The sequence below is a fragment of the Pleurodeles waltl genome, chromosome 5 (assembly GCF_031143425.1).
Source record: "Pleurodeles waltl isolate 20211129_DDA chromosome 5, aPleWal1.hap1.20221129, whole genome shotgun sequence".
NCBI classification, from domain to species: domain Eukaryota; kingdom Metazoa; phylum Chordata; class Amphibia; order Caudata; family Salamandridae; genus Pleurodeles; species Pleurodeles waltl.
This window is the reverse complement of record NC_090444.1, coordinates 1,133,826,574-1,133,849,400: the sequence shown is the minus strand read 5'-3', so window position 1 is coordinate 1,133,849,400 and position 22,827 is coordinate 1,133,826,574. Positions and strand designations below refer to the sequence as shown.

The 22,827-nt window shown below is 43.5% G+C and overlaps 1 protein-coding gene across 1 annotated transcript in view; it reads right to left on the bottom strand.

The window, feature by feature from the left end:
- Window positions 1-4,553: 4,553 nt before the first annotated feature.
- The window catches only part of LOC138296315 (amine sulfotransferase-like), a 532,156-nt gene continuing 513,882 nt past the window's right edge, over window positions 4,554-22,827 (bottom strand). The window contains exon 7 of the mRNA XM_069235348.1: window positions 4,554-4,883. Coding sequence (XP_069091449.1) covers window positions 4,762-4,883 — 122 coding nt within the window. The 3' untranslated portion in view covers window positions 4,554-4,761. The remainder of the gene's footprint in view (window positions 4,884-22,827) is intronic.

The following is a 22,827-nucleotide window of genomic DNA, read 5'->3' as shown; positions in this document are numbered from 1 at the left end:
CACCTGCCATGTGGGAAGCACAATAAAGCATAGTTTTTGTACTAGAACGGACCTCTTCCAGCACAAAATGTATGCTTACTACAAGGCAAATAGCCGTGCGCTTTGGCGCAAGGGTGTCTGCATTGGTGCATGGCAGCCAAACGTACCCGAGCCGAGGAAGAGAGCAGAACAGGGCATCCTAGTAGACAAGGTGCTTTCCTGCTCTCTCCCTTTCATGCAATGCAGAGCAGCAAATGTACCTCCTTCCCTGTGTTTATGTACTTGACGTAAATCTAATCCCAAGTACCAAAGCATTTCTTTTTAGTACTCTAAACTGACCATGTATAACTCGTTTTGATAAGCTATACAAGCAATATGCCTGATTCAGGGGTCTGCTAGAGCTCTCTTTGTGAAGACAAATGTAACAGACTCATGACGACATTCACCACGTTACTGCTATAACCAATCAGATTTGATTGTTAAGGAGCTCTGCAGATAATGTACAAGCAGGGTTCCAGTTACATGTCTTGTAAAACTGTTAATGGCACTGTTTGCGCTGTTAGGCTTACCACGCGAGTTTACCTAAAAATTACAGAGAACACGTTGCGAGCCCCATATTTACCTTGACGGCAGATGTGCAATGGTGGATCTCCCTAGTTACTTATGCCTACAACTTGAAAAAAAAAATCATGCCAAAAATAAGGTCCTGTTTTATCACCAGCTCAAGTTCTTGCGAATGCAAGGGCTTCACTTTCTGATTTCTGGTGCACGCCCACACTGTAATTGGTATGTCCATCATTATGGCCCTTACAAGATCTCGTGTTAAGACAGCTTTAGAAGTCTGCCAGAACTCACGTGCGAAATAAAACGAGCACTGCCTTTCTCATTGTGAATGCACAGATTCACAACACTACAGACTGATATACATGCATGTAGATCTTACACACAGGCATCATGTACGGTCGTACATGCACACAATACGAACTGGTGCACAGGGACACTAACAACATGCATTAATGTGTTCACTGAGCCGGCACTGTATAAATGTCTGCTCACATGTATGTGCAGGGATGCAACTTTTGCAGGCAGTCGCAGTAATTGCTACTGCTTCCTAGTAAACCTTTTTGAAGATTGTAATTTCGATCTGTGCCTCCACCTGGACTAAGTGAAGTTCTTTTAATACCGTGGTGGTATATACTTGCTGCTAGACACGTCCTTGCAGTTTGATTTTGCAGTCTCTGAAAGGATAATTACGGTTTTATTGTTTAAATACAGACTACTTTGGCGAGCCTTCCATAAACAGGATATTTAATATTATAGTTAAAACAAAAATAATTATATTAGCATTTACGCGAGTTCTTTTTTACTCAGTTGAGAGATTTTCAAAGTAAGACAATGGCATAAATACAATCAGTACAACAGGTGCGATTTGAAAATAGTGTAGTAAACTTTCTAGTAACTCCCAGTATGGCGAGGAGTGCCCATATTAAATGAGAAGTACTTTTTTGGAACCATATCAAAATACTGCCCCAGGTGGACATCAGAATATATACAACGGGATCACACCAGACACAGCATCCGCCTTAGTCACGAAAAAATAGGGGAATCAGTCATTCATCAAAAAAAATAACTCGTTCAAATCGCCTTTGAAAATAGTGGACATTCCAACAACTACAACCACTGCGTGGCTTTTCTCTCTGCTGCCCTTCTAACATGACTATGCAGCCTTGAATTCTGGATGTTGTTCCACAGGGTCTCTTCTCACTCCCGAAGAGAGCTATGATGTCCCTTCCTGTCCATGTGACTTTAGCAACAAGGGATTTGCCTTTGAATAAAAGGAACTCTATACACGGAGGATGATTTGCCAAAATATTGTGGAAACTGGAAGTGCCATTTCTTACCCTTTGATGGAAATACAGGGCTGACACTTTGTGGCACTTTTGACCTCTCAGCAGTTCTTGTTTGTTTCTGTGTAACAGTGGGAATACAAGGATTCTTAAAACTTAGGGCCTGATTCACATCTTGGCAGTAATGGTCCCAGTTTTCTGACTAAAAACTCGTCCGCCGCCTTTGCTGTCCATCCGTCATATTTAGATGTTGGCGGTCCCATAGGTGATAGCCCACCTGAGTCCCACTGACTCTGCCAAGGATTCTCATCTGTGTTGACAGCCAGGAAACAGTGAATGATGATGGGACACCAGTCACCTTTACTTCCATGCAGATTTGGAATTGCCTTACCGCCAAGCTAACTGTGGTGGTCCGATCGCCACATGTGAGTTGGTAGATTGAGGGGGAAATGGGGTTATAAAGTACCTTTTTCCCCAATTCCACTTCCTTTTTTGCCTGGAGATGACTGGACAGCACCTTCCATCGCTGCTGCCACTGGACCACGGAGTAACCACAACCCCCTATTGCCAGACCACATGTGAGTTGGTGGATTGAGGGGGAAATGGGGTTATAAATTACCTTTTTTCCCCAATTCCACTTCCTTTTTTGGCTGGACATGACTGGACAGCACCTTCCATTGCTGCTGCCACTGGACCACAGAGTAACCACAACCCCCCATTGCCAGACTCCACGGTAGGGAACCTGCATTGCCTGTGTACATTGTGTGGGCAGGGCATATGAGCTCAGGATCACTGCAGTCATAAACATGTCACAGTAAATGTTTTTAATTACTGTGACATGCATATGTCGTGGACATTACTAGGTCAAACATGGATGGGGACACACTGGTACATCACACATATCGTACACATACACAACTGTCATTTTGGTGTCAGTATTCATTGCAAAATGAATCCTGGCACCACAATACCATTACAATCACACTTGTCAACTGTGTCCATGTGTGCACATTGCAAGTGGATCCGAACCTGTCATGTAGTGCTTCCAGTTATGTATGTGAGTCAATACATGTATCTGCATGTGTGATGCGATTGGCTGGTTGAGGTGGAAGGAGCCGGAATGGCTGATGTAGTTGCATCAGTCTGTGTGCCACTTGCATATGGCTTCGATGTTGATTGGTATGCTGTGTTGTGTGTTGTGTTGCTGTGTGCAACAATAAGTTGAGTATTGTTGTGATGGGTGTAGTTGTGCTTGTGTGTTTGTGTAGATAGAGTTTGTAGTTGTGTTGGTTGTTGTGATTGTGTTGTGTGTGGGTGCAGTGTCACTAGTGTGTGTACATTGTGTCATGGATGTACATCAGAGTGTATTTTCAGCATGTACATGTTTTATTGTGTTAGAAGGCAATAGACACAAGTGAGTATGTGGTGTGTTGTACAGTGTGTTATGCAGGGGGACACATATGGCTAAGATACAGTATGTGATGTGACTTACCTCTATTAGATAGCCACTGTCACTGTCCGATTGGGTCTAGCGACAACCTCCCTCTGTCAGCAATCCACTAGCAGCACATCACCTGTAGGACTGTAACATCTAAATATAATCGGCAGAAACCCACTGGCCTGACAGCTAGGAAGAGCACTCTGTTGTGGCAGTCAGCGGCTCAGCTGCCATACATCTAAATACAGCGGGCGAAACACTGTCGACTTGACGGTGTTGTTGGATCCACTGCTGCTTGGGAGTAAGACCTCTAAGCTCTAAATCAGGCCCTTAGTTCGCTTTCTTTTTCATGAACCCTGAAACAGAGGTAGCAATGTAAGTGTTACTAAAAGGCAAGTGTTACCAAAAGGCAAATCAGGGGTAGAAGGTGTTACTCCCTAAATGATGTCCATGGCCCTATATTATATGTAATCAACCATGTCTGAAGAAAAAGAAACAAGTTAGTTGATGACAAAGAACAGGTCTGCTATTTTAGGCCGCCATTTGTTGAGTTTTAGAGAGACATTTCTAGCACTGTTAAATGTTCTTTTTCAGGTGTCGTTTTTCCACTTTCACCTTAATCTCGTGCTTAAACACAAACCTAAGCTTTTTTTACCTTGCTTCATAATCTACCTCAAAATGAATGACGTTTTGCGTGGTTCCTATGAAAATGGGACACATTGCAGCTTGTCATTTGATTTTTCTTCTCTTGCCTTACTCGGACCAAATCCTGAAGCAAATTCTAGTGGATGCATACAAGCAGTGCCCAATTTGTAAAAAGAAATGCAGGGGGCTAAAGTTTTTCTAAGAGACTACACTTCCTGGCTGAAGAATACTGGAGTTTCTGCATACCATGGCTCTCTCGACGGTTCGTCCTGTCTCTTTCTCATCATGCCTCTTTCTTTCACCGCCCTATACTTCCCGTGTCACTATTTCAGTTCACCAAGTTCTTTTAAATTACTGTATTCTCTCTCTGTTATTTTTGTCCAACCTTTCTCTTCCCGCCTCTTTCTCTCTTTTCTGCCTTTCTCTCATTTTTTCTGCATGAAAGTGTAATGAAGAAAATGTAAGTCCTGGTTCGCAAATTGAGTGTCAGTGCCCTGCAACCACGGCACACCACCGAAGGTAGTGGCGAGAAGTAAAGGCAGGTTCAATAAGTCTTCGAACATGACTATGTCAGACGCTGATTTGAGCATGCTAAATGAAAAAATCACAGGCTGTGTTAAAGCAGATTACACAAAAGAAAAAACAAACCAATTATTGTGTAAATCACACGGTAATCTACTTTATCTTCAATTTAAACCGATTGTTCGTATGTAATACTTATTTTACCAACAAGGCCAAATTATCCATATTTATTGGGTACACAGATCAAATCAGAACACGATTTCAAAGGCATAGATTGCACCTCAAACATCCTCTTGGAATTTTATTTTCGTAATACTGTCAATGCTCTCCTTAATTTTCATTAATGTCCCAGATAAATTTGATTGGCACATCTTTCATCTTTTCCTGGAATACTTTGTCAAATCTTTCGTTTTGTGCCACAGTCATGAAGTTTTTCCAGTCTCCAATGGTGCCTGTTGAGACAAAGAGGAAGTGCAGAAATAGTGAGTTTTTAAGGACTTGAGAGAACTATGATGCGAAACATAGATGAGTAATCTTGAACAAGTAACATATCTTGAAGGTGAACACAATACCTCATTGTTATTGACTACACTCAACAGTGACCTTTACATACACCTTTTGATCTTTCGGACAATATGCAGCAAAACATTGAGCACTCTGATTGACGAGTGATAAATCCTGAGTAACGTTGTAGGCGAGCCACTACTTTGGGTGTAGAGTTCATATACATATTCTAAAAATATCAAGCCAGGTGGCAAACGTGCCAGTAGCAGCCTACTACATCCCAGCTTTCTTGTGAATTATATTTATCACAATATAATTTGTGACGTGTTCCTTAATAAACATTTATGGCCTAAGATAAATGATACTTGACGTGACAGGCGTTCTTCAGCACATAACTGTTTGGTTGCTGGGTAATACCTGGCACTTACTCCATCATTAGCTCTGCGTTTACTACTCATACGTTCATTGTTTGCTAGGGATTATTTTGCATGAAAATGTAGTATAAAGCGACTACATGCACAGCAGAGTTGAAAAATTGAATTATCCGCAGCCAACTCAGTGGAAAAGATTATATCGACCTCAGAAGGATGGAAGGATAGAAGTGCCTACTATGATAGAATTCTGCGACCTGCAGACTTTTGGTTGATGTTCTGTCAATGAGGTGCACTTTAGAACAAATCAAGGTTTTCCTGTAAGTCACTGGAGTGTGAAGCTGTATAACGTCTATTATTAAATAATTGCCATCGGTTGTTTAAGTTATATAAATCAAGTAGAGTTCTGCGAGAGTATCACTACTTTCAAAATACATTAATCGCTTCAGTTCTACCAGTGGGCTTTGGGCATGCTATGTGTAATATCTGATTGTGCTCTTACTGTATTAGAATAGACAATAATCTACGACAGTAGTCGACACATTGTTTATGCATTTTTTTAAGTAATACACAAGACATTTGCAATTTTTAAATGACATTATAGCCTGCAAATAAGCTTAACATACTTTGTTATTTGAATAGTTGATAAGTGTTGCTCCACTTTACCTGCCATGTGTTGTTGTTTATAATTTAATGATGAGTTCCAAGTAACACTGTTTAGGCAGCAAAGGCTGGCCCATTTCATTCGGAATGCTGTCTAGTTGAATGTGTTTTGGATGTTCTCCAGCACTATATGACTTTATGTACATTTCTATGAACTCAAGATGCAAGTAAATACAGACTGCGTCACAACGACTTGTAAACACTGATGTTCATCATGTTAAAACATGGTTGTTTTACTACCTTTTTATATATGGACAAAACTAGAAGGCTAAGACATTTGCAAAAAATTGGTGCTATGACCACAATTATTTGCAGGGTACCAATCTGTCTAAACTGGAGTTGGAGGTTGTTAGACCTGGCATTTTTTGGTGTGTTTCCCCTGTCTTTTTGCCTTCTGGCCTCCTGTTTCTATGGTATGCTGGACTCTGTTTTTGCTGGTTTATTGTCTCTGAGCACTTTACCACTGCTGACCAGTGTTAAAGTGCAAGTGTTCTCTATGTAATTTGTACTGGTGACTGGTTTATCCATGATTGACAAATTTAATTTGCTGGTAAGTCCCTAGTAAAGTGCACTATGGGTGCCCAGGGCCTGTAATTCAAATGCTACTAGTGGGCCTGCAGCATTGATTGTGCCACCCACATGAGTAGCCCTGTAACCATGGCTCAGGCTTGCCACTGCAGTGTCTGTGTGTGCAGTCTTGCACTGCCAATTCGACCTGGGAAGTGTACCCACTTGCCAGGTCCAAACCTTCCCTTTTAGTACACCTACAGCACCCTAAGGTAGGCCCTTGGTAGCCCCATAGGGAGGGTGCAGTGAATTTAAAAGGAAAGACATGCACTGGTGTGTTTTACATGCCCTGATAGTGAAATACTGCCAAATTCGGTTTTAAATATTGCAAGGCCTATCTCTCCTATAGGTTAACGTAGGGGTTGTATTTAAATTCTATTTGAGTGTGATTTCCAATGGGGAGCAGATGGAGATATGGAGTTTGGGGTCTCTGAACTCAAAATGTAAACATACATCTTTTGGTAGAATTGGTTTTTAGATTGTCTGTTTGAAAATGCCACTTTTAGAAAGTGGGCATTTTCTTGATTAACAATTCTATGCCTTAGCCTGCTTGTGGAATACACGTCTGGGTCAAAGTGACAGTTGGGCTGAATGTGAATTCCCTCTAGACAGTGACACAAAGGGAGCTGGGTGTAGCCTGCAAATCCTGATGAGCCATCTGTGCTTGAGTGAAGGGAGTTGTGGTCACTTACACCTGAATGGGCTGTGCCTGCCCTCCCAAAATGCAGTCACCAACTTCTGGGCGTGTGTCTGGTGCCTGGCCTGTGCAAGGCAGGTTCTTGTGAACAACAGAGACTTTCCTTTGAAGTATGCCTACTTCAAAGCAGAAAGGGGTATACGTACTATACCCAAAACCCCTGAAAATTAGATCACTTCTGGAAACAAGAGGAACCTCTGTCAAGGAGAAGAGCTGAGGAGAAGTGCTACCCCTGCCTGTGACTGTGCTTTGTTGGGCTATCCTGCAGTTGCTGCTCCTGCCTGTGAAAGGGGACAAAGACTGGACTTAGTGGTATATTCATTCTTGTTGGGAACCTCCAAGTGCTTGAACTGAGCTTGCCTCCTGTTTTGAAGTCTCAGGGCCATCAAAGACATCCTATTCCAGCACCTGGACTCTCTGCTGAGACTCCTGTCCTGCCAAATGGTGCCCTATCCAGTCCCTGGGCCCCTGAAAGGTGAAGTTGGCAGAACAAGAGCTGAAAATCCACACACGGAACACTATGCAGGGAAATTTTCGACGCACCATCTGCAACGCGGCTGATAAATGACATGCAGCCAGCTTCACAGCTAAAATCGAAGCTCCACCTGCACCGCAGCTGGAAGATCGACGCAGCGAGGCTGGAGAAATGAAGCGCAACACCCCTGTGCAGCTGCTGCTAACGACGAAAGCCCCATGCAGCGCAGTTTTCTAACACCATGTGACTGGATTTTCCACACATTGTACCTGCGTGTCAAAGTCATCCTGACTCTGCGCAGATCCAAGGTGCCCCGTTCAGAAATCGACACATCGCTCTCTTGCGAGGGAGAAAAAAACTACGAATCGCTGACCAGACCGGAGAAGAAACGACGCACAGCCTTCCTTGCGCGGAAGGAATTGACGCACCTGTGTATGTTGGATTTTTGCTTTCAATAAACATTGCCTATTTTTCTAAACTGGTGTGGTGTCCATTTTGTAGTGTTTCACTGTATTACTGTGTGTGTTGGTACAAATACTTTACACATTTCTTCTGAGTTAAGCTTGCCTGTTCGTGCCAAGCTACCAATGGGGTGTGTGGGGGTTAACCAGGTGTGTTTCTCCTTTGTCCTGACTAGAGTGAGGGCCCTTGCTTGGACACTTGTAACCTGAGTGCCAACCAAAGACCCCATTTCTAACAAGACCCCTACATGGACAGGGTGCAAGCTGACTGCCAACTAGAAACCTCCTTTCTAACAAAGGTACTTGTTATCTCAGCCGAAATCATTTACATCTTTAAAGATACCAAATTTATCTCTCACATCTACACAATAAGACCAAATACTTGACTTAAGAACTTGACTTTCAGGGCAAGGACTTCAAGTCCTAACAACACCCTCACTGGAAAGGAGGAAGGGCCCGCATTAAACACGCCATGCAGGTGCTTGAAAAGCAGCAGGGGAACTCAGCATTGCGGGGGGCACCTAAAGACTTGACTCTCGGGGAAAAGACTTCAAGACCCATCAACACCCTTAATGGCAAAAGGTGGGCCTGCAGTACACAGGCCAGGCAGGCACTTAGAAAGCAGCAGGAGAACTCTACAGTGAGTGACATGACTAAGGACTTGAATCTCGGACCAAGGACTTTAAGCACTCACAACACCCTCACCAGCAAGGAGGTGGACCTGTAGTACACATGCCAGGAAGGCACTTGAAAAGTGACAGGGGCATTCCACGGCAGAGGATACATGCGGGGCACGTGCACGGACAATGACTGGGCCAAGAGAAGGCCCGTCTGTCCCCGTCTGAGTCCGGAGGAGGCTGGGCCCGTTCTCTTGGCCCTGACTTTTTGGCCTCAGAACTGTGGATTCCTTCTAGCCTAAAAGGTAATATCTGTCTTCTTATTGGGCAATATAGACTGTTTGATTATTTGGACACATTATACCAATGGGGAAGAGAAAAGACAATCACTCTCTTGAGGCCAAACGAACTCTAGTTATGGACGTAGGTCCATTACTAACTATTTAACAACAGTCATGGGGTGATTAATTCCGAAATGAGTTCGGTAGAAGGTAAGTTTAATGAAGTTAAGAGGCAATCAGTTTCCTGCAGTCATTGCTCCCCCTCAGCCCAAATAGACTTAGAAACCACAGTTGTGTCAGGTGACACGATAACGGTTGCCACGGAGGTCATAGATGATAGGCAAAAAGAGGACAGAACTGTGTCAAGTAATCCTACCTCGAATTTGAGGGGAAATGCATCTTTGATTCATCTTTCCTCCCATAATTCACCCCCGTTAAAAAAGAAGGAAATAGGCCCATGCTGAAAGTACAAATGCTTTGGGTCTTTTGATGCACTCCATCGTAACAAAGAAGAAGAAGACAAGATGCACTGCAGCAAAGCTAAATGGTATTCCAAACAATCCAGATATAAATAATTATCAGGTCATGAAACCAAGGTTCCTTGATTATTGTACTAAGCATTTCGATAAGCTGGAGGGTCTGCTAAGTGATGTTCAATCCATTTTTTTTGTTCAAGAAAGTGGCAGAATTGGAGGTGACTTTGAAGGTCTCAGGAGCACCTTCTCAGCATGAGGGACCAGGAGATTCCAGTTAGGTGCAGCATCTGGCAAGTGTGTCCCATGGGCCTTCTTTCCAGCATGCAGGGGGCAGCAGAAACCTGACAGTTCAACAGTCAAAGGTGGCCCAAGTGACAGAAGCTAGTCCTGAAGCTGATTTTTTGTATCAGTTTGCCACTTAGGCCTAGTAGTCCCAGTATAGTCTATCCACAACTAACACTACAGTGCACATCTAAGGACCATACAGTCTTGAAAAACAAAACAATCTTTTTGCTGAAGTCCAACTCACGGTGGTCACAGGATTTAGTGAAGGAAGTCTTTTCTGTCAGGAGGACCTCCTGGAGGATATCCGTCCTAAGGAATCCCCTGGGGAGCATGTGATCATTACTTTTCAAGTTGTTGAATTTCTTTTCCACTATTTAGCTTGGATGATACCTGCTCAGAGTGCAATTAAAGCCATCCCTCTGGGTTATTTTTGCAGGTCTTTTTGGCCACAAAAGGATGCTCACTCCATACCAGGTATTATATCTGCACATCCAGGTCAGCCACATATCAATGTCCACACCAAGAACAGATTTGAAGTTGTGTCTACTCTGGACACCCAGGACTGACTGCATCTCAGAAGGACAGACAAGCTGCAGGAAAAATCATGTACCCATGAACTTTAAAAGGGAGGCCTGTTCCCCCTCCTATAAGGACTATGGGGGTCATTCTGACCCTGGCGGTAAAATCCGCCAGGGCTAACGACCGCGGGAGCACCGCCAACAGGCTGGCGGTGCTCCCTTGGGCATTCTGACTGCGGTGGTGCAGCCGCGGTCAGAAACGGAAAACCGGCGGTGTACCGCCGGTTTTCCGCTGCCCTGGGGAATCCTCCATGGCGGCGCAGCTTGCTGCGCCGCCATGGGGATTCCGACCCCCATACCGCCATCCTGTTCCTGGTGGTTTTGGCCGCCAGGCACAGGATGGCGGTATGGGGTGTTGTGGGGCCCCTGGGGGCCCCTGCAGTGCCCATGCCAATGGCATGGGCACTGCAGGGGCCCCCGTAACAGGGCCCCACCAAGATTTTCAGTGTCTGCCATGCAGACACTGAAAATCACGACGGGTGCAACTGCACCCGTCGCACCCCTTCCACTCCGCCGGCTCCATTCGGAGCCGGCATCCTCATGGAAGGGTGTTTCCCGCTGGGCTGGCGGGCGGCCTTCTGGCGGTCACCCGCCAGCCCAGCGGGAAACCCAGAATACCCGCGGCGGTCTTTTGACCGCGCAGCGGTATTCTGGCGGTCCCAGCCAGGCCGGCGGCTTCCGCCGCCGGCCGGGGTCAGAATGACCCCCTATGTGTGTAACTGATCTTAATAATATCTGCAGTGTACAAAAATAGATTTTATTGTTCCTTCACCCAAATTAACTAATTTGGCTGCCCAGCAAGTAATCAATCAATTCCACTAACAGAGATGGTATGCGGATAGTGTCTTGGGAAGTTGTAGGTATCTGGGGCAAGCTCTCAAACCTAAATTGGGTATGAATGAACCTAATCTAAATGGGTTTTGTTGTATAAACTTTCCAGCTACTCCATCCTGTTCAGGAAGACATAAAGGAGGCTTGTCCATTTTCTGTGCAACTATATTTTCTACACTCAAAATAAGGGAAGTTAATTCTACTTGTTTTTATCAGACATTTTTAATGATTTTTCCTGATTTGTTTGGTAGTTCTGATTAATATTTATTGTAATGCCTTTGATATTATGTCAACGAGAGTCATTGATGATTTAGAAGATGACATAGTAAATATACAGCACAGGAATATCAAAAAAGTTCTTGTTATCTAGGTGGGAGATTTTAACACACATCTATGTAATGCTAGTACTACTATTAGCTGTGGCCTCAGGGACTTGGAAGGGACAGACGTGACTCTCTTTAAACTCACAACACCCTAATGGTTAGTTTTAAGTGTACAGTAGCTAACAAGCAACCTAAAATGGCCCTCATGAAAATACCTCGCTGCTGGGAAGAAATGTAAACTGTGTGGAAGTAAATACAAGAAGGCTATTGAGCATATGAAAAGCAGCTTAGGAAGGAAGTTTGGGAGGATTTGGAAAGGGCAAGTGACCTAAAAGATAATGTCACTCTCTGGAAAACTGTGAATAATCATTCTTCTTGGGTTACACTAAACCCACTATTGACACAAACATTACTGTACACTCCTGGGTAAAACAATTTTTAACCATCTTTAGCTGTGATAATGACATCTGTTCATTAGTTGCCCCGGAAGATGTACAGCTGACCCATGAATAGGTTCGCTCACTTAGTAGATCAATCCAGGTTAAGGATGTTATTACAGCTCTTAACTAGAGCTGTCCTGAGAAAGACCCAGGCCCGGATGGTGTACCTATGTTTTTTTTTACATCAAACATTAGTTTGTGGATACTCAGTCTAACAAATGTGCTAAGGGCCACTGTATCTGGTGATCTTATTCAGTCCTGGAAGGAGGCAGTGGTGGTTCCTGTTTTTAGGAAATGGAATACGAACTGTTGCTACCATCCACTCTCCTTACTGAACAGTTCATGTAAGATCCTGGGTAGAGTTATTACCTCCAAATATGAGGCATGGTTAGAGGAGAAGCAGTTACTTTCAAGGGTGCAATATGGGTTCCGTAAAGATTTGGGCACTATTGATCAGTCCCTAAGCCCACAGCTTATCCTAGGTAATTATGTCAGTACTGAGGTGGGGTCCGCACTCCTTATATTTATCGATCTCTCTAGTGCATTTGACATTGTAAATCTTCATATACTGTAGTCCGTTATGGAGGAACAGGAGTTTGGTAAATCACTAATTAACCTGTTATGTAGGTTGCACTTGGACACAGTGGTGAAAAGGCATTATGGGGTAAAGAGGGAGCGCTCACTCAGCATTAGGTCCAATATGGTGTGTATCAGGGCTTTGTGATTGCCCTCTGCTTCTTTTGATATATATCAATGGCCTAGATAAGTCCTTATGTCTTGCAGGGAAAGATGTGCCCCAGATAAAGAATACCTCAGTTCAAGTTCTGCTTTATGCATATAATGCTGTGCTGATAGCAAGAACGACCTGTGTGCTGCAAGCTCTCCTAGATGGGTTTATTAATTTTTGGATGCATTAAGCGTAAAAACAAATATTAATAAATCGTTTATTATGATAATTGGGGCTAAACGTACCAAAACAATAAAATTCCAACTAGGGGCACTGAGATTGTCAAAGTGAAAGATTTTACATATTTAGGGCCATATTTATACTTTTTGACGCACAACTGCGCCAACGCAGTTGCGCATCAAAAATTTTAACGCCGGCTAACGCCATTCCAAAGCGCCATGAGGGCGCCTTATTTATGGAATGACGTTAGCCGGCGGAGCTGACTGGTGTGCGTCAAAAAAAATGACCCACACCAGGCAGCGCCGGCGTAGGGGAAAATGGAGCTTGGGCGTCAAAAAATGGGGCAAGTCGGTCTGAGGCAAAAAATCTGCCTCAACCCGAGTTGCGCCATTTTGTTTGACTCCCACCCTCCATTGACATGACTCCTGTCTTAGCAAAGACAGGAGTCATGCCCCCTTGCCCAATGGCCATGCCCAGGGGACTTCTGTCCCCTGGGCATGGTCATTGGGCATAGTGGCATGTAGGGGGGCACATATCAGGCCCCCCTATGCCACAATAAAATGTTTTAAAAAATACTTACCTGAACTTACCTTAAGTTCCCTGGGATGGGTCACTCCATACTTGGGCGTCCTTCTGGGGTGGGCAAGGGTGGCAGGGGGTGTCCGTGGGGGCATGGGAGGGCACCTCTGGGCTCCTTCCGAGCCCACAGGTCCCTTAACGCCTGCCCTGACCAGGCGCTAAAAAATGACGCAAAAGCGGCTGGACGTCATTTTTTTTGACCCGCCCACTCCCGTGCGCCATTTTTGCACGGGAGTTTAAATAAGGCGCACATGCCTTGGAGTCATTTTTTAGACGGGAACGCCTACCTTGCATATCATTAACGCAAGGTAGGTGTCCACGCTAAAAAATGACGCAAACTCCAAGATCTTTGGCGCTAGACGGGTCTAACGCCAAAGTATAAATATGGAGTTAGCTTTGCGTCGGATTTGCATTAAAAAAAAACGATGCAATTCCGGCGCAAACAGAGTATAAATATGCCCCTTAATGTCATGATTGTCAGCCCAGCCTGTGGTGGTAACTGGAGAATCTGGGTTTGTTAACTTTTAAATGTTGCAATACCAAACAAGAAAGAGCAAGTATTCCAGAAATGACAGTGCCATTTAAAAATATCCTTTAGCTACATCCTGTGAAGCACACACATTGACTTGCAAGTAATTGACTGTATTTCCCCTCTTTGGCAGAAGTACCATGTGCTGACTTACTTAGAATACACCTGGTGATTGGTGATTACTATGTAATCAGGTGAGGCCCACCTATAAATACCAGCCTAACTGCCTGACTTGTGCTTGTGATTCAGCTTCTCTCCTGGCAGCTGGTGATGACTGATAAACTCCTGAATCATGGTAAGCCTCCTTTGGAAATTGTCAATGAAAGCTTTGTGATTTATGTAAGAGGCATTGGAGACTTACAACTCTGTACTTACTTATAGACAGGGATTGTTTTGTGAAAACTGAAGGAACAATTTGTTCAATTTATTTTGTGAAAACTAGTAGAAATGTCAAGTGAAGTTAATTTATTGAACAGATTGATTCTGAGATGTGATAACAGAGTTTTTTGGAAGGATATTAAGTGGAAGTTAATTTACAGAAACTTAATATTTCTGAGATGTCATAAAAGTATTTTCTTTTTAAAAGGGTCTAGTCAAAGTTAATTAATAGAAACAGAATATTTGTGAGATGTGATAAAAGAGCATTTTTTAAAGAATGTCAAGAGGAAGTTAATTTATAGAAACAGACTATTTTTGAGAAGTGATAAAACAGCCTTTTGAAAGACTTTAATAAGAGAATCACAGAGCATTCATGTATTTTGGAGAAAAAGAACCCAAGTGAATTTACCAGGTGTGGACAAGCTTGAAAGCAACCAGTACTTTCATCTTTGATGAATATCGTTTTGGTGATTTTTGTATTTTAAAAGACTAAGGGCCTCATTATGACATTGGCGGCAAGTGTCGCCTATCGCCACGGCAGCAGGTGCCAACATCCCGTCGCCGTGGCTACCAGCCGCCAACCGCATTATGACCGGCGGAATTACGTCGACGGCCATGGCGGCAGACGGCGGTAAGGTGGCGCTGCTGCCAGCAGCAGTGCTATGCCAGCAAAATACCGCCTACCGTATCATGTTCCATGATACTGCCTGGAGGTGTTTTGCTGGGGGACGTTGCTGCTGGCAGCAGCCCTGCGTCCCATCTTCTGCCGGAGGACCCCCTGCAGGCAGGTAAGTTGGGTTCTCTGACAGGAGAGGGGGGCTGGGGGTGTTGTGTGTGTGTGGGGGGTGTGTGTGTCTGTTTTTGGATGCGTGCATGCGGGATTGAGTCGTGTGAAATACGTGTGTGAATTAATGTATGTGAGTGTATGTTGTGTGTTGTGAATGCGTGTGTGCATCATTGTATGTTAGTGTGTGTTGCGATGTGTAGGCATGTATGTGTGCATGCGTGGGAGGATGTGGGTATGCGTGTGTGGATGAGTGTTTTTTTTGCACGTGTGGGTGTGTGGATGTTGGTGGGAAGAATAAGGAGGGAGGGTGGGGGTGGATTCTGGGACGGGGGCAGGAAGACCCCTATCAGTGCCAGGGAAGGAATTCCCTGGCACTGATAGTGCCTGCTGCCATGGTTTTCGTGGCGGTAAGATTGCCACGAAAACCATGGCGGTAGGTGGGGGTCATAATCCTGAGGGTGAGATTGTGACGGCTGCCTGGCTGGAGACCGAAGTCTCCAGCCCGGCAGCTGTTACGACCCTGCCAGACAGAGTGGTACATTGACGGTTTGGCTTGAGCCAAACCGCCAATGTCATAACTTGGAGAAAGGTACCGCCAGCCTGTTGGCAGTACCTTTCGCCAAATTACCGCCGTCACCGAGGGTTGTAATGACCCCCTAAGTGCTATTTTAAGCAATCCTGTATGTCAGGAATCCCCAAGGTTCCTCCTGCGTTATATGTCAGCATCCCCAGGGATTAGGGTTAAATCATATCTCTGTTCTTGGTTAAACATTCATGTTTCTAAGTAAACATAATATGCTGTGTTACACAATTGGTTTTATCAATGCTTGTTTTACCAATGCTTGTTTGCTAATATGAGCAGGTGTGGACATGTGCTTCTAATTGGGTGTGGTGTAGACATATGCTTCTAATTGGGTGTGGTGACTCATCCACATGTGGAAACTCAACTGTTTTCCTGATTGGCTATAAATAGCAGAGAGAAGCATGTCTCCCTGCTTGGCTTTTGTTTTGCCTCTGATCTCAGCATCTGATTTGGCAGTCCAGCCCCTGCTGTCATCCTCGTATTCAGGACTTTTGAGGCAATTCTTTTCTTCGGTCCTGTACCAGCTGACACCAGGCATTCCTCCATCACTCCAGAAAAGACTGCAGCTAAGTGACTAGTATTCTCCATGGAGTTTGTTCTTTGAGCTCCGCACTTTCCTGGAACAGCTGATGTATTTCAGACATCATATTTTGGCACAGTGCTTATCTTGAAGAGACAAATGCATTTCTGAACATTCTACATTATTATTGTAGTTGCTTGCCTAAATGTGCTTTAGGAAATCTGCTAGAGCTCAAGTACTACAAAAAGTGACAGTGCAATTTTAAAAGAGCATTTATGTGACTTTTCTTTCTCTAATAACATAACTCTTGGATTTAAATTGTGTCATTCGGCCTGTGTTTCCGGTTTGAGGAATTTGCTTTTGAAGGGTTTTTCACACACACAGTGAAACCAAACCAAACTGTGCCACCCTAAATGTTTAAACCCAGAGTGGACATTTGTATTTCTTGGATTGTTTTTGTTCCTTTTAGTTCAACCCTCTGCATGCAGGAAAGTTATATGTGATATAAATAATGCCCTTGTTTGTCTTTCTTGAGCATGATAAGTGCAACCACAGTTCTAACTGTAGTGTGCAACAGTGAATCTCTGTGAAGCCAGCTCTAGTGTTGCAGTACTTATTGTTATGGTACTTAGTTTGGTTTTTTGGTAATGCAGTGTTAGTAATTGTGCCAACAGTTATTATTATCCAAGAAAAGTGCTAAAGCATTCCGATGTTCTTCTACCGCTCCCATGCCCATATCAGAAAGAGAGATTCAATTTCAAGGAAGTTGAGTGTATTAACTCTACTATCACTCTATCAACAACGATCTGACCCCCAAGATACAGGGTGCTTGGCTGGACCGGCAAGACGTGGCAGTGTTTTGTCTCTTTCTCTTCCACTCCCCATTCCTTTTGGGACACCAGGAAGTACTGAGAGGTGTTCCAGGAGGTCGGGGGCATACCATTGCCCCTGCAGACATCCTGCTTTTCAGGTGAGTAGCACCTTCACAACACTGCATAATTTGTTTAAGGGTTAAATATACAGTTTCTGAACTTTTAAGTTGCATGAATATAAATTGTATATTATTGGGAAGATAGGAATAGAAACCGAATTCCCTCAACAATCCTAAATTACCCAGTATTGGAAAGTAATCCATCAAACTACAGATCTGGTTCCTTCTTCATAATTCCAACAGGTGAGAGTAGGTTCCTACAATCATATCTGTTGAAAGTATATCAAGCCATTTAATATGTGACATCTGATTTCATAGTCTTTTTTTTGTCACTGGTCTCCCTCCCTGAAGTACCCTCCCCAAAATCCCTTCCCCTCATACGACCACTCCGAACCTCTGATAACTAATATAGTTTGCAGAGTCAGTGCTGCCAGAAGGTGGGCATTGGAGGGTACTTCTCCTGAGGAAAGTGCTCCTGACAGAATCACAAGCCCAAAGCCATTTTAGTCCTCCTGAGCGGTATCTTCACAATGTCATCCTTAGAGGATATTTGTAAAATATTAACTACAGTACAAAAAGAGCTTGCAGCTACTCGACTTGAGATGGTGGCACTTGTAAGTCAGGTTAGCCAATTACAAAGTCAAGCTAGGCTGTTTGCCCAGCCACCGCCCCCGATTCAGATGCCTGTAACCTGTCAACCAGTGATTTCTGTCACAGTCCCTACCCCAGTACCTCTGGCTCCCCCGAAAGATTCACAGGAGATCCCATGAAAATACAAAACTTTCTTACGCAAGATCAATTACACTTTATGGTTAGACCCACAGCCTTTCCAGATGCCCAGTCTAGAATAGCCTTCCTTATTTCATATTTAGGGGGAGACGCGGCTCAATGGGCGGTTCTTCTAGTGCATGCTAACAGCCCCCTCATATACAATTGGAAAATTTTCAAAACAGAGTTTGAAAAAATATGTCATCGTAGGACAATTACTGGCTCTGCTGACTGAGAATTCTTAGAGTTAAAGCAAGGTAGTAAAGATCTTGTCACATATTTAACGCAGTTCAATCGCTTGATTTTTTAAACTAATTGGCCCGAAGAAAAAAGAGCTGCCCTGTATTACCAATGCCAAAAAAATCTTACCAAAGATGAGAAAGAAATGTGAGGAAAGGGAGTGCTATGCTTATATTGTGGCAAAAAAAGGTCATTTTGTCGAGAGGAGGTAGTATTAATGAAAGACTCTAAGCAACAGGTAATTTTATTGACATGGAATACTGTAACAAATTAAAGATACCAATAGAACAAAAAAGAAAACCAGTACGAGCAGTAGATGGAACCGTATAAAGCTCAGGATTAATTACCCACCATACAAATCCTGTAAAATGTACCCGTTTGTCTGGAAATTGCGTACATTAAGAACAGATTAGCTTTGATTTAATTACAGCTCCTCAATTTAGTATGATTTTAGGAATGCACTGACTTCCCACGCATAATCCCTGTATAGATTGGGCTAAACAAAGCCTAGCCTTTCACTCTGAATGGTGTTTACAATCCAGTTTTTTTTTTTACCACAAAATAACAACAGACAAAAGGAGGATCTAAGTCCTTGTATAGCGTTATTTATGGAGAATAATACACCAAAAAAAAGTGTGGCTACAGCCACTGAACAGGACACTCATCTTCCTGTTGATTACCAAGATCTTGCTGATGTTTTTAATGCTAGTAGTGCAGAAACCCTGCCACCTCATCGTATCCAAGATTGTCAAATAGATCTAATACCAGGAGCCAAAATCCCCTGTAGTCGAATATATGCTATCACAGAACAAGAAAATCAACATTTAAGAGAATATTTGGATAAGTACTTACAGAATGGATTTATTCGCCCATCTAAATCTCCTGCAGCCTCGCCACTATTTTTGTCACAGAAGCAAATGGGGAATTATGATCATGCATAGACTATAGAGCATTAAATAATAATATCACTGTAAAAAATAAATATCCATTACCACTAAATCTAGTCCTTTTAGATCAGGTAAAATCGGACACTATTTACACCAAACTGGATCTTCGAAGCGCATTTCATCTGGTGCGAGTTAGACCTGGTGATGAGTCAAAAACTGCTTTTCGCACTCGATATGGGCTGTTTGAGTATTGTGTAATGCCCTTTGGCTTACGTATTGCCCCTGCGATGTCTAAATTTTTTATAAATGATGTCCTACAGGAATATTTAGACAGGTTTGTGATGGCATATATTGAGGGTATGCTAATCTATTCATCTCCTCAAGATGAACATGTTAAACATGCACAAACCTTTTAACTACCCTGAGATGCCATTGGTTATTCTGTAAACTTACTATATGTTGGTTTCATGTTACACAAGTAGATATTTTAGGCTTTATTCATTCACCCAAAGGAATCCATATGGCAGAGAGAAAGATCCAAGCCAGAAAAGAGTGGCGAGAACCACACAATTTAAAACACATACAAAGATTTTTGGGATTTGCAATTTTTTATTGCAGATTCATAGATAATTTTTCCTCTAAGTCTGCTGCATTAACTAAATTATCACAAAAAGGAGTAAACGTTGAATGGACCACTGAAGCTAGACAAGCCTTCCAGTTATTGAAAGAAGCTTTAGCTTCAGCTCCTGTCTTGGCCCATCCAGATCTAACCCAACCCTTCATAGTAGAACCTGACACCTCAGAATGTGCCATAGGAGCAATCTTGTCTCAAAGAGATGTAAATACAGGTCAATTACACCCAGTAGCTTACTTGTTAAAGAAATTGATTCCGGCAGAGATAAATTATACAATTGCAGAAAAGGAATTGCTAGCAATCCGCTTAGCATTTAAAGAATGGCTTCATTATCTATTAGGAGCAAGATACCCTATTACAGTACTTACAGACCACTGCAGCCTTCAGTTTCTGCGCTGTGCGCAAGCCTTAACTCTCCGACAGCTCCACTGGACAATATTCTTTGCAGAATTTGACTTTATTATCACTTATCACCCAAGAACAACCAATAATAAAGCAGATGCATTATCAAGACAGGGCAATTAAAAAACAAAGGTTCAAATTCCACCAGTATCCATGATTTCTCCAAATCAAATAGTAAGCATAACTATAAAAACAGTAACAGAAGATTTTCTAAACCAAATAAAAAGAAAAATGTCTATGACAAGAATGCAAAAATGGTAGACGTGTGACAGTACAAGACGTATTGTAGAAGGTTTACCATTTCAAGGAAATAAGTTGTATATACCCAGCAAAAAACTACAAACTCAAGTCTTGAAATGGAGTCATAACAATTCAAGAGCTGGTCATCCTGGCCAAAGTCATACCTTGGAACTAATCAGTAGGAATTTCTGGTGGCCAAACTGGAGACATGACACTATGCTGTATGTGCACGACTATGATACATGTAACTGAGTAAAGTCTGATAGAACAAATAAAGAGGACTTTTACAACCCCTGCCAATTCCACATTGAGCCTAGGAAGACATAATACTCGATTTTATCACTGCTCTACCAAAATATCAAGGAAAAGATACCATTTTGGTAGTGGTAGATTGTCTATCAAAAATGGCACATTTTATTGCTTGCTCAGGAGTTCCAACATCCGCAGAGTTAGTTCAGTTATTCCTGACACACATAGGGGGTCATTCCGACCCTGGCGGTAAAAACCGCCAGGGCCGGGGTCCGCGGGAGCACCGCCAACAGGCTGGCGGTGCTCCTTTGGGCATTCTGACCGCGGCGGTACAGCCGCGGCCAGAAACGGAAAGTCGGCGGTGTACCGCCGACTTTCCGCTGCCCATGGGAATCCTCCATGGCGGCGCAGCTTGCTGCGCCGCCATGGGGATTCCGACCCCCTCACCGCCATCCTGTTCCTGGTGGTTTCGACCGCCAGGAACAGGATGGCGGTGAGGGGTGTCGTGGGGCCCCTGGGGGCCCCTGCAGTGCCCATGCCAATGGCATGGGCACTGCAGGGGTCCCCGTAAGAGGGCCCCACTTTGAATTTCAGTGTCTGCTCAGCAGACACTGAAATTCGCGACGGGTGCTACTGCACCCGTCGCACACATTCCACTCCGCCGGCTCCATTCGGAGCCGGCTTCATCGTGGAAGGGTGTTTCCCACTGGGCTGGCGGGCGGCCTTTTGGCGGTCGCCCGCCAGCCCAGTGGGAAACCCAGAATGACCGCCGCGGTCTTTTGACCACGGTACGGTCTTCTGGCGGTCCCAGCCAGGCCGGCGGCTACCGCCGCCGGCCAGGGTCAGAATGACCCCCATAGTACGCATTCATGGCCTCCTGAAATTGATCACATCTGATCGAGGTCCACAATTTATGTCTAGATTTTGAAAGGCTTGGTGTTCAGCATTGCATCCATAATCAGCTTTCAACTAGTTTACTTCCCAAAACTGATGGTCAAACTGAAAGGGTTAACCAAGACTTAAAGCAATATTTACAATGTTACTTAACTAACTCTCCTGCTTCCTTGGTATCTCTTCTATGGGAAGCGGAACTTGCATGCAATAACCTACGACATTCCTCTATACAGATGTCACAATTGTTCGATAATTATGGTTATCATCCACTTTCTCCACCTTTTCTAATGCCTATAGTTAACACAGAGTTACCTACGTTGTCTCAACTTCTAACAAGAATGTCAAAACTAGCGGTCAAATTACATCAGAATGTACGTTTCGCTGTAACTAAATTCAAATCATTTGCAGACCACAAAAGACAGGAAAACCCTCCATTTGAAAAAGGACAAAAGGTTTGGTTGTCCACCAAACACTTTCAATTAAAAAATATCATAAATTTCATCCTAGATTCATTAGGCCGTTTCCAATTAAATACATCAACCCGGTAACAGTAAAATTGCATTTGCCTCCATCCATGAAAATCCATCCTGTATTTCATTCCTCGCTATTAAAACCGGCTTCCAGCAAAGCACGATTTTGCCCACCTCCACCCATTCTCATAGATAACCATTTTGAGTATGAGGCAAAAAGCATTAAAGATGTAAAACGTTGTACAAACAAACTCTGGTATTTGATTTCCTGGAAAGACTGCGGTCTAGAGGAAGACGCCTGGGTACCGCTGACGTTTATGAATGCAGCATGACTTCTCAAAAAATGTCATAATACTCATCCGGTGCCATAATACCCCCGCTTGCTGGGCTTGAGGATGGTTGATGTCATGATCATCAGCCCAGCCTGTTGTGGTAACTGGAGAATCTGGGTTTGTTAACTTATAAATGTTGCGATACAAAACAAGAGAGAGCAAGTATTCCAGAAATGACAGTCATTTAAAAATATCCTTTATTTACATCCTGCGAAGCACACACATTGACCTGCAAGTAATTGACTGTATTTCCTCTCTTCGGCAGAAGTACCATGTGCTGACTTACTTAGAACACACATGGTGGTTGGTGATTACTATGCAATCAGGTGAGGTCCACCAATAAATACCAGCCTAACTGCCTGACTTGTGCTTGTGATTCAGCTTCTCTCCTGGCAGCTGGTGATGACTGATAAACTCCTGAATCATGGTAAGCCTCCTTTGGGAATTGTCAATGAAAGCTTTGTGTTTTATGTAAGAGGCATCTGAGAGGTACAACT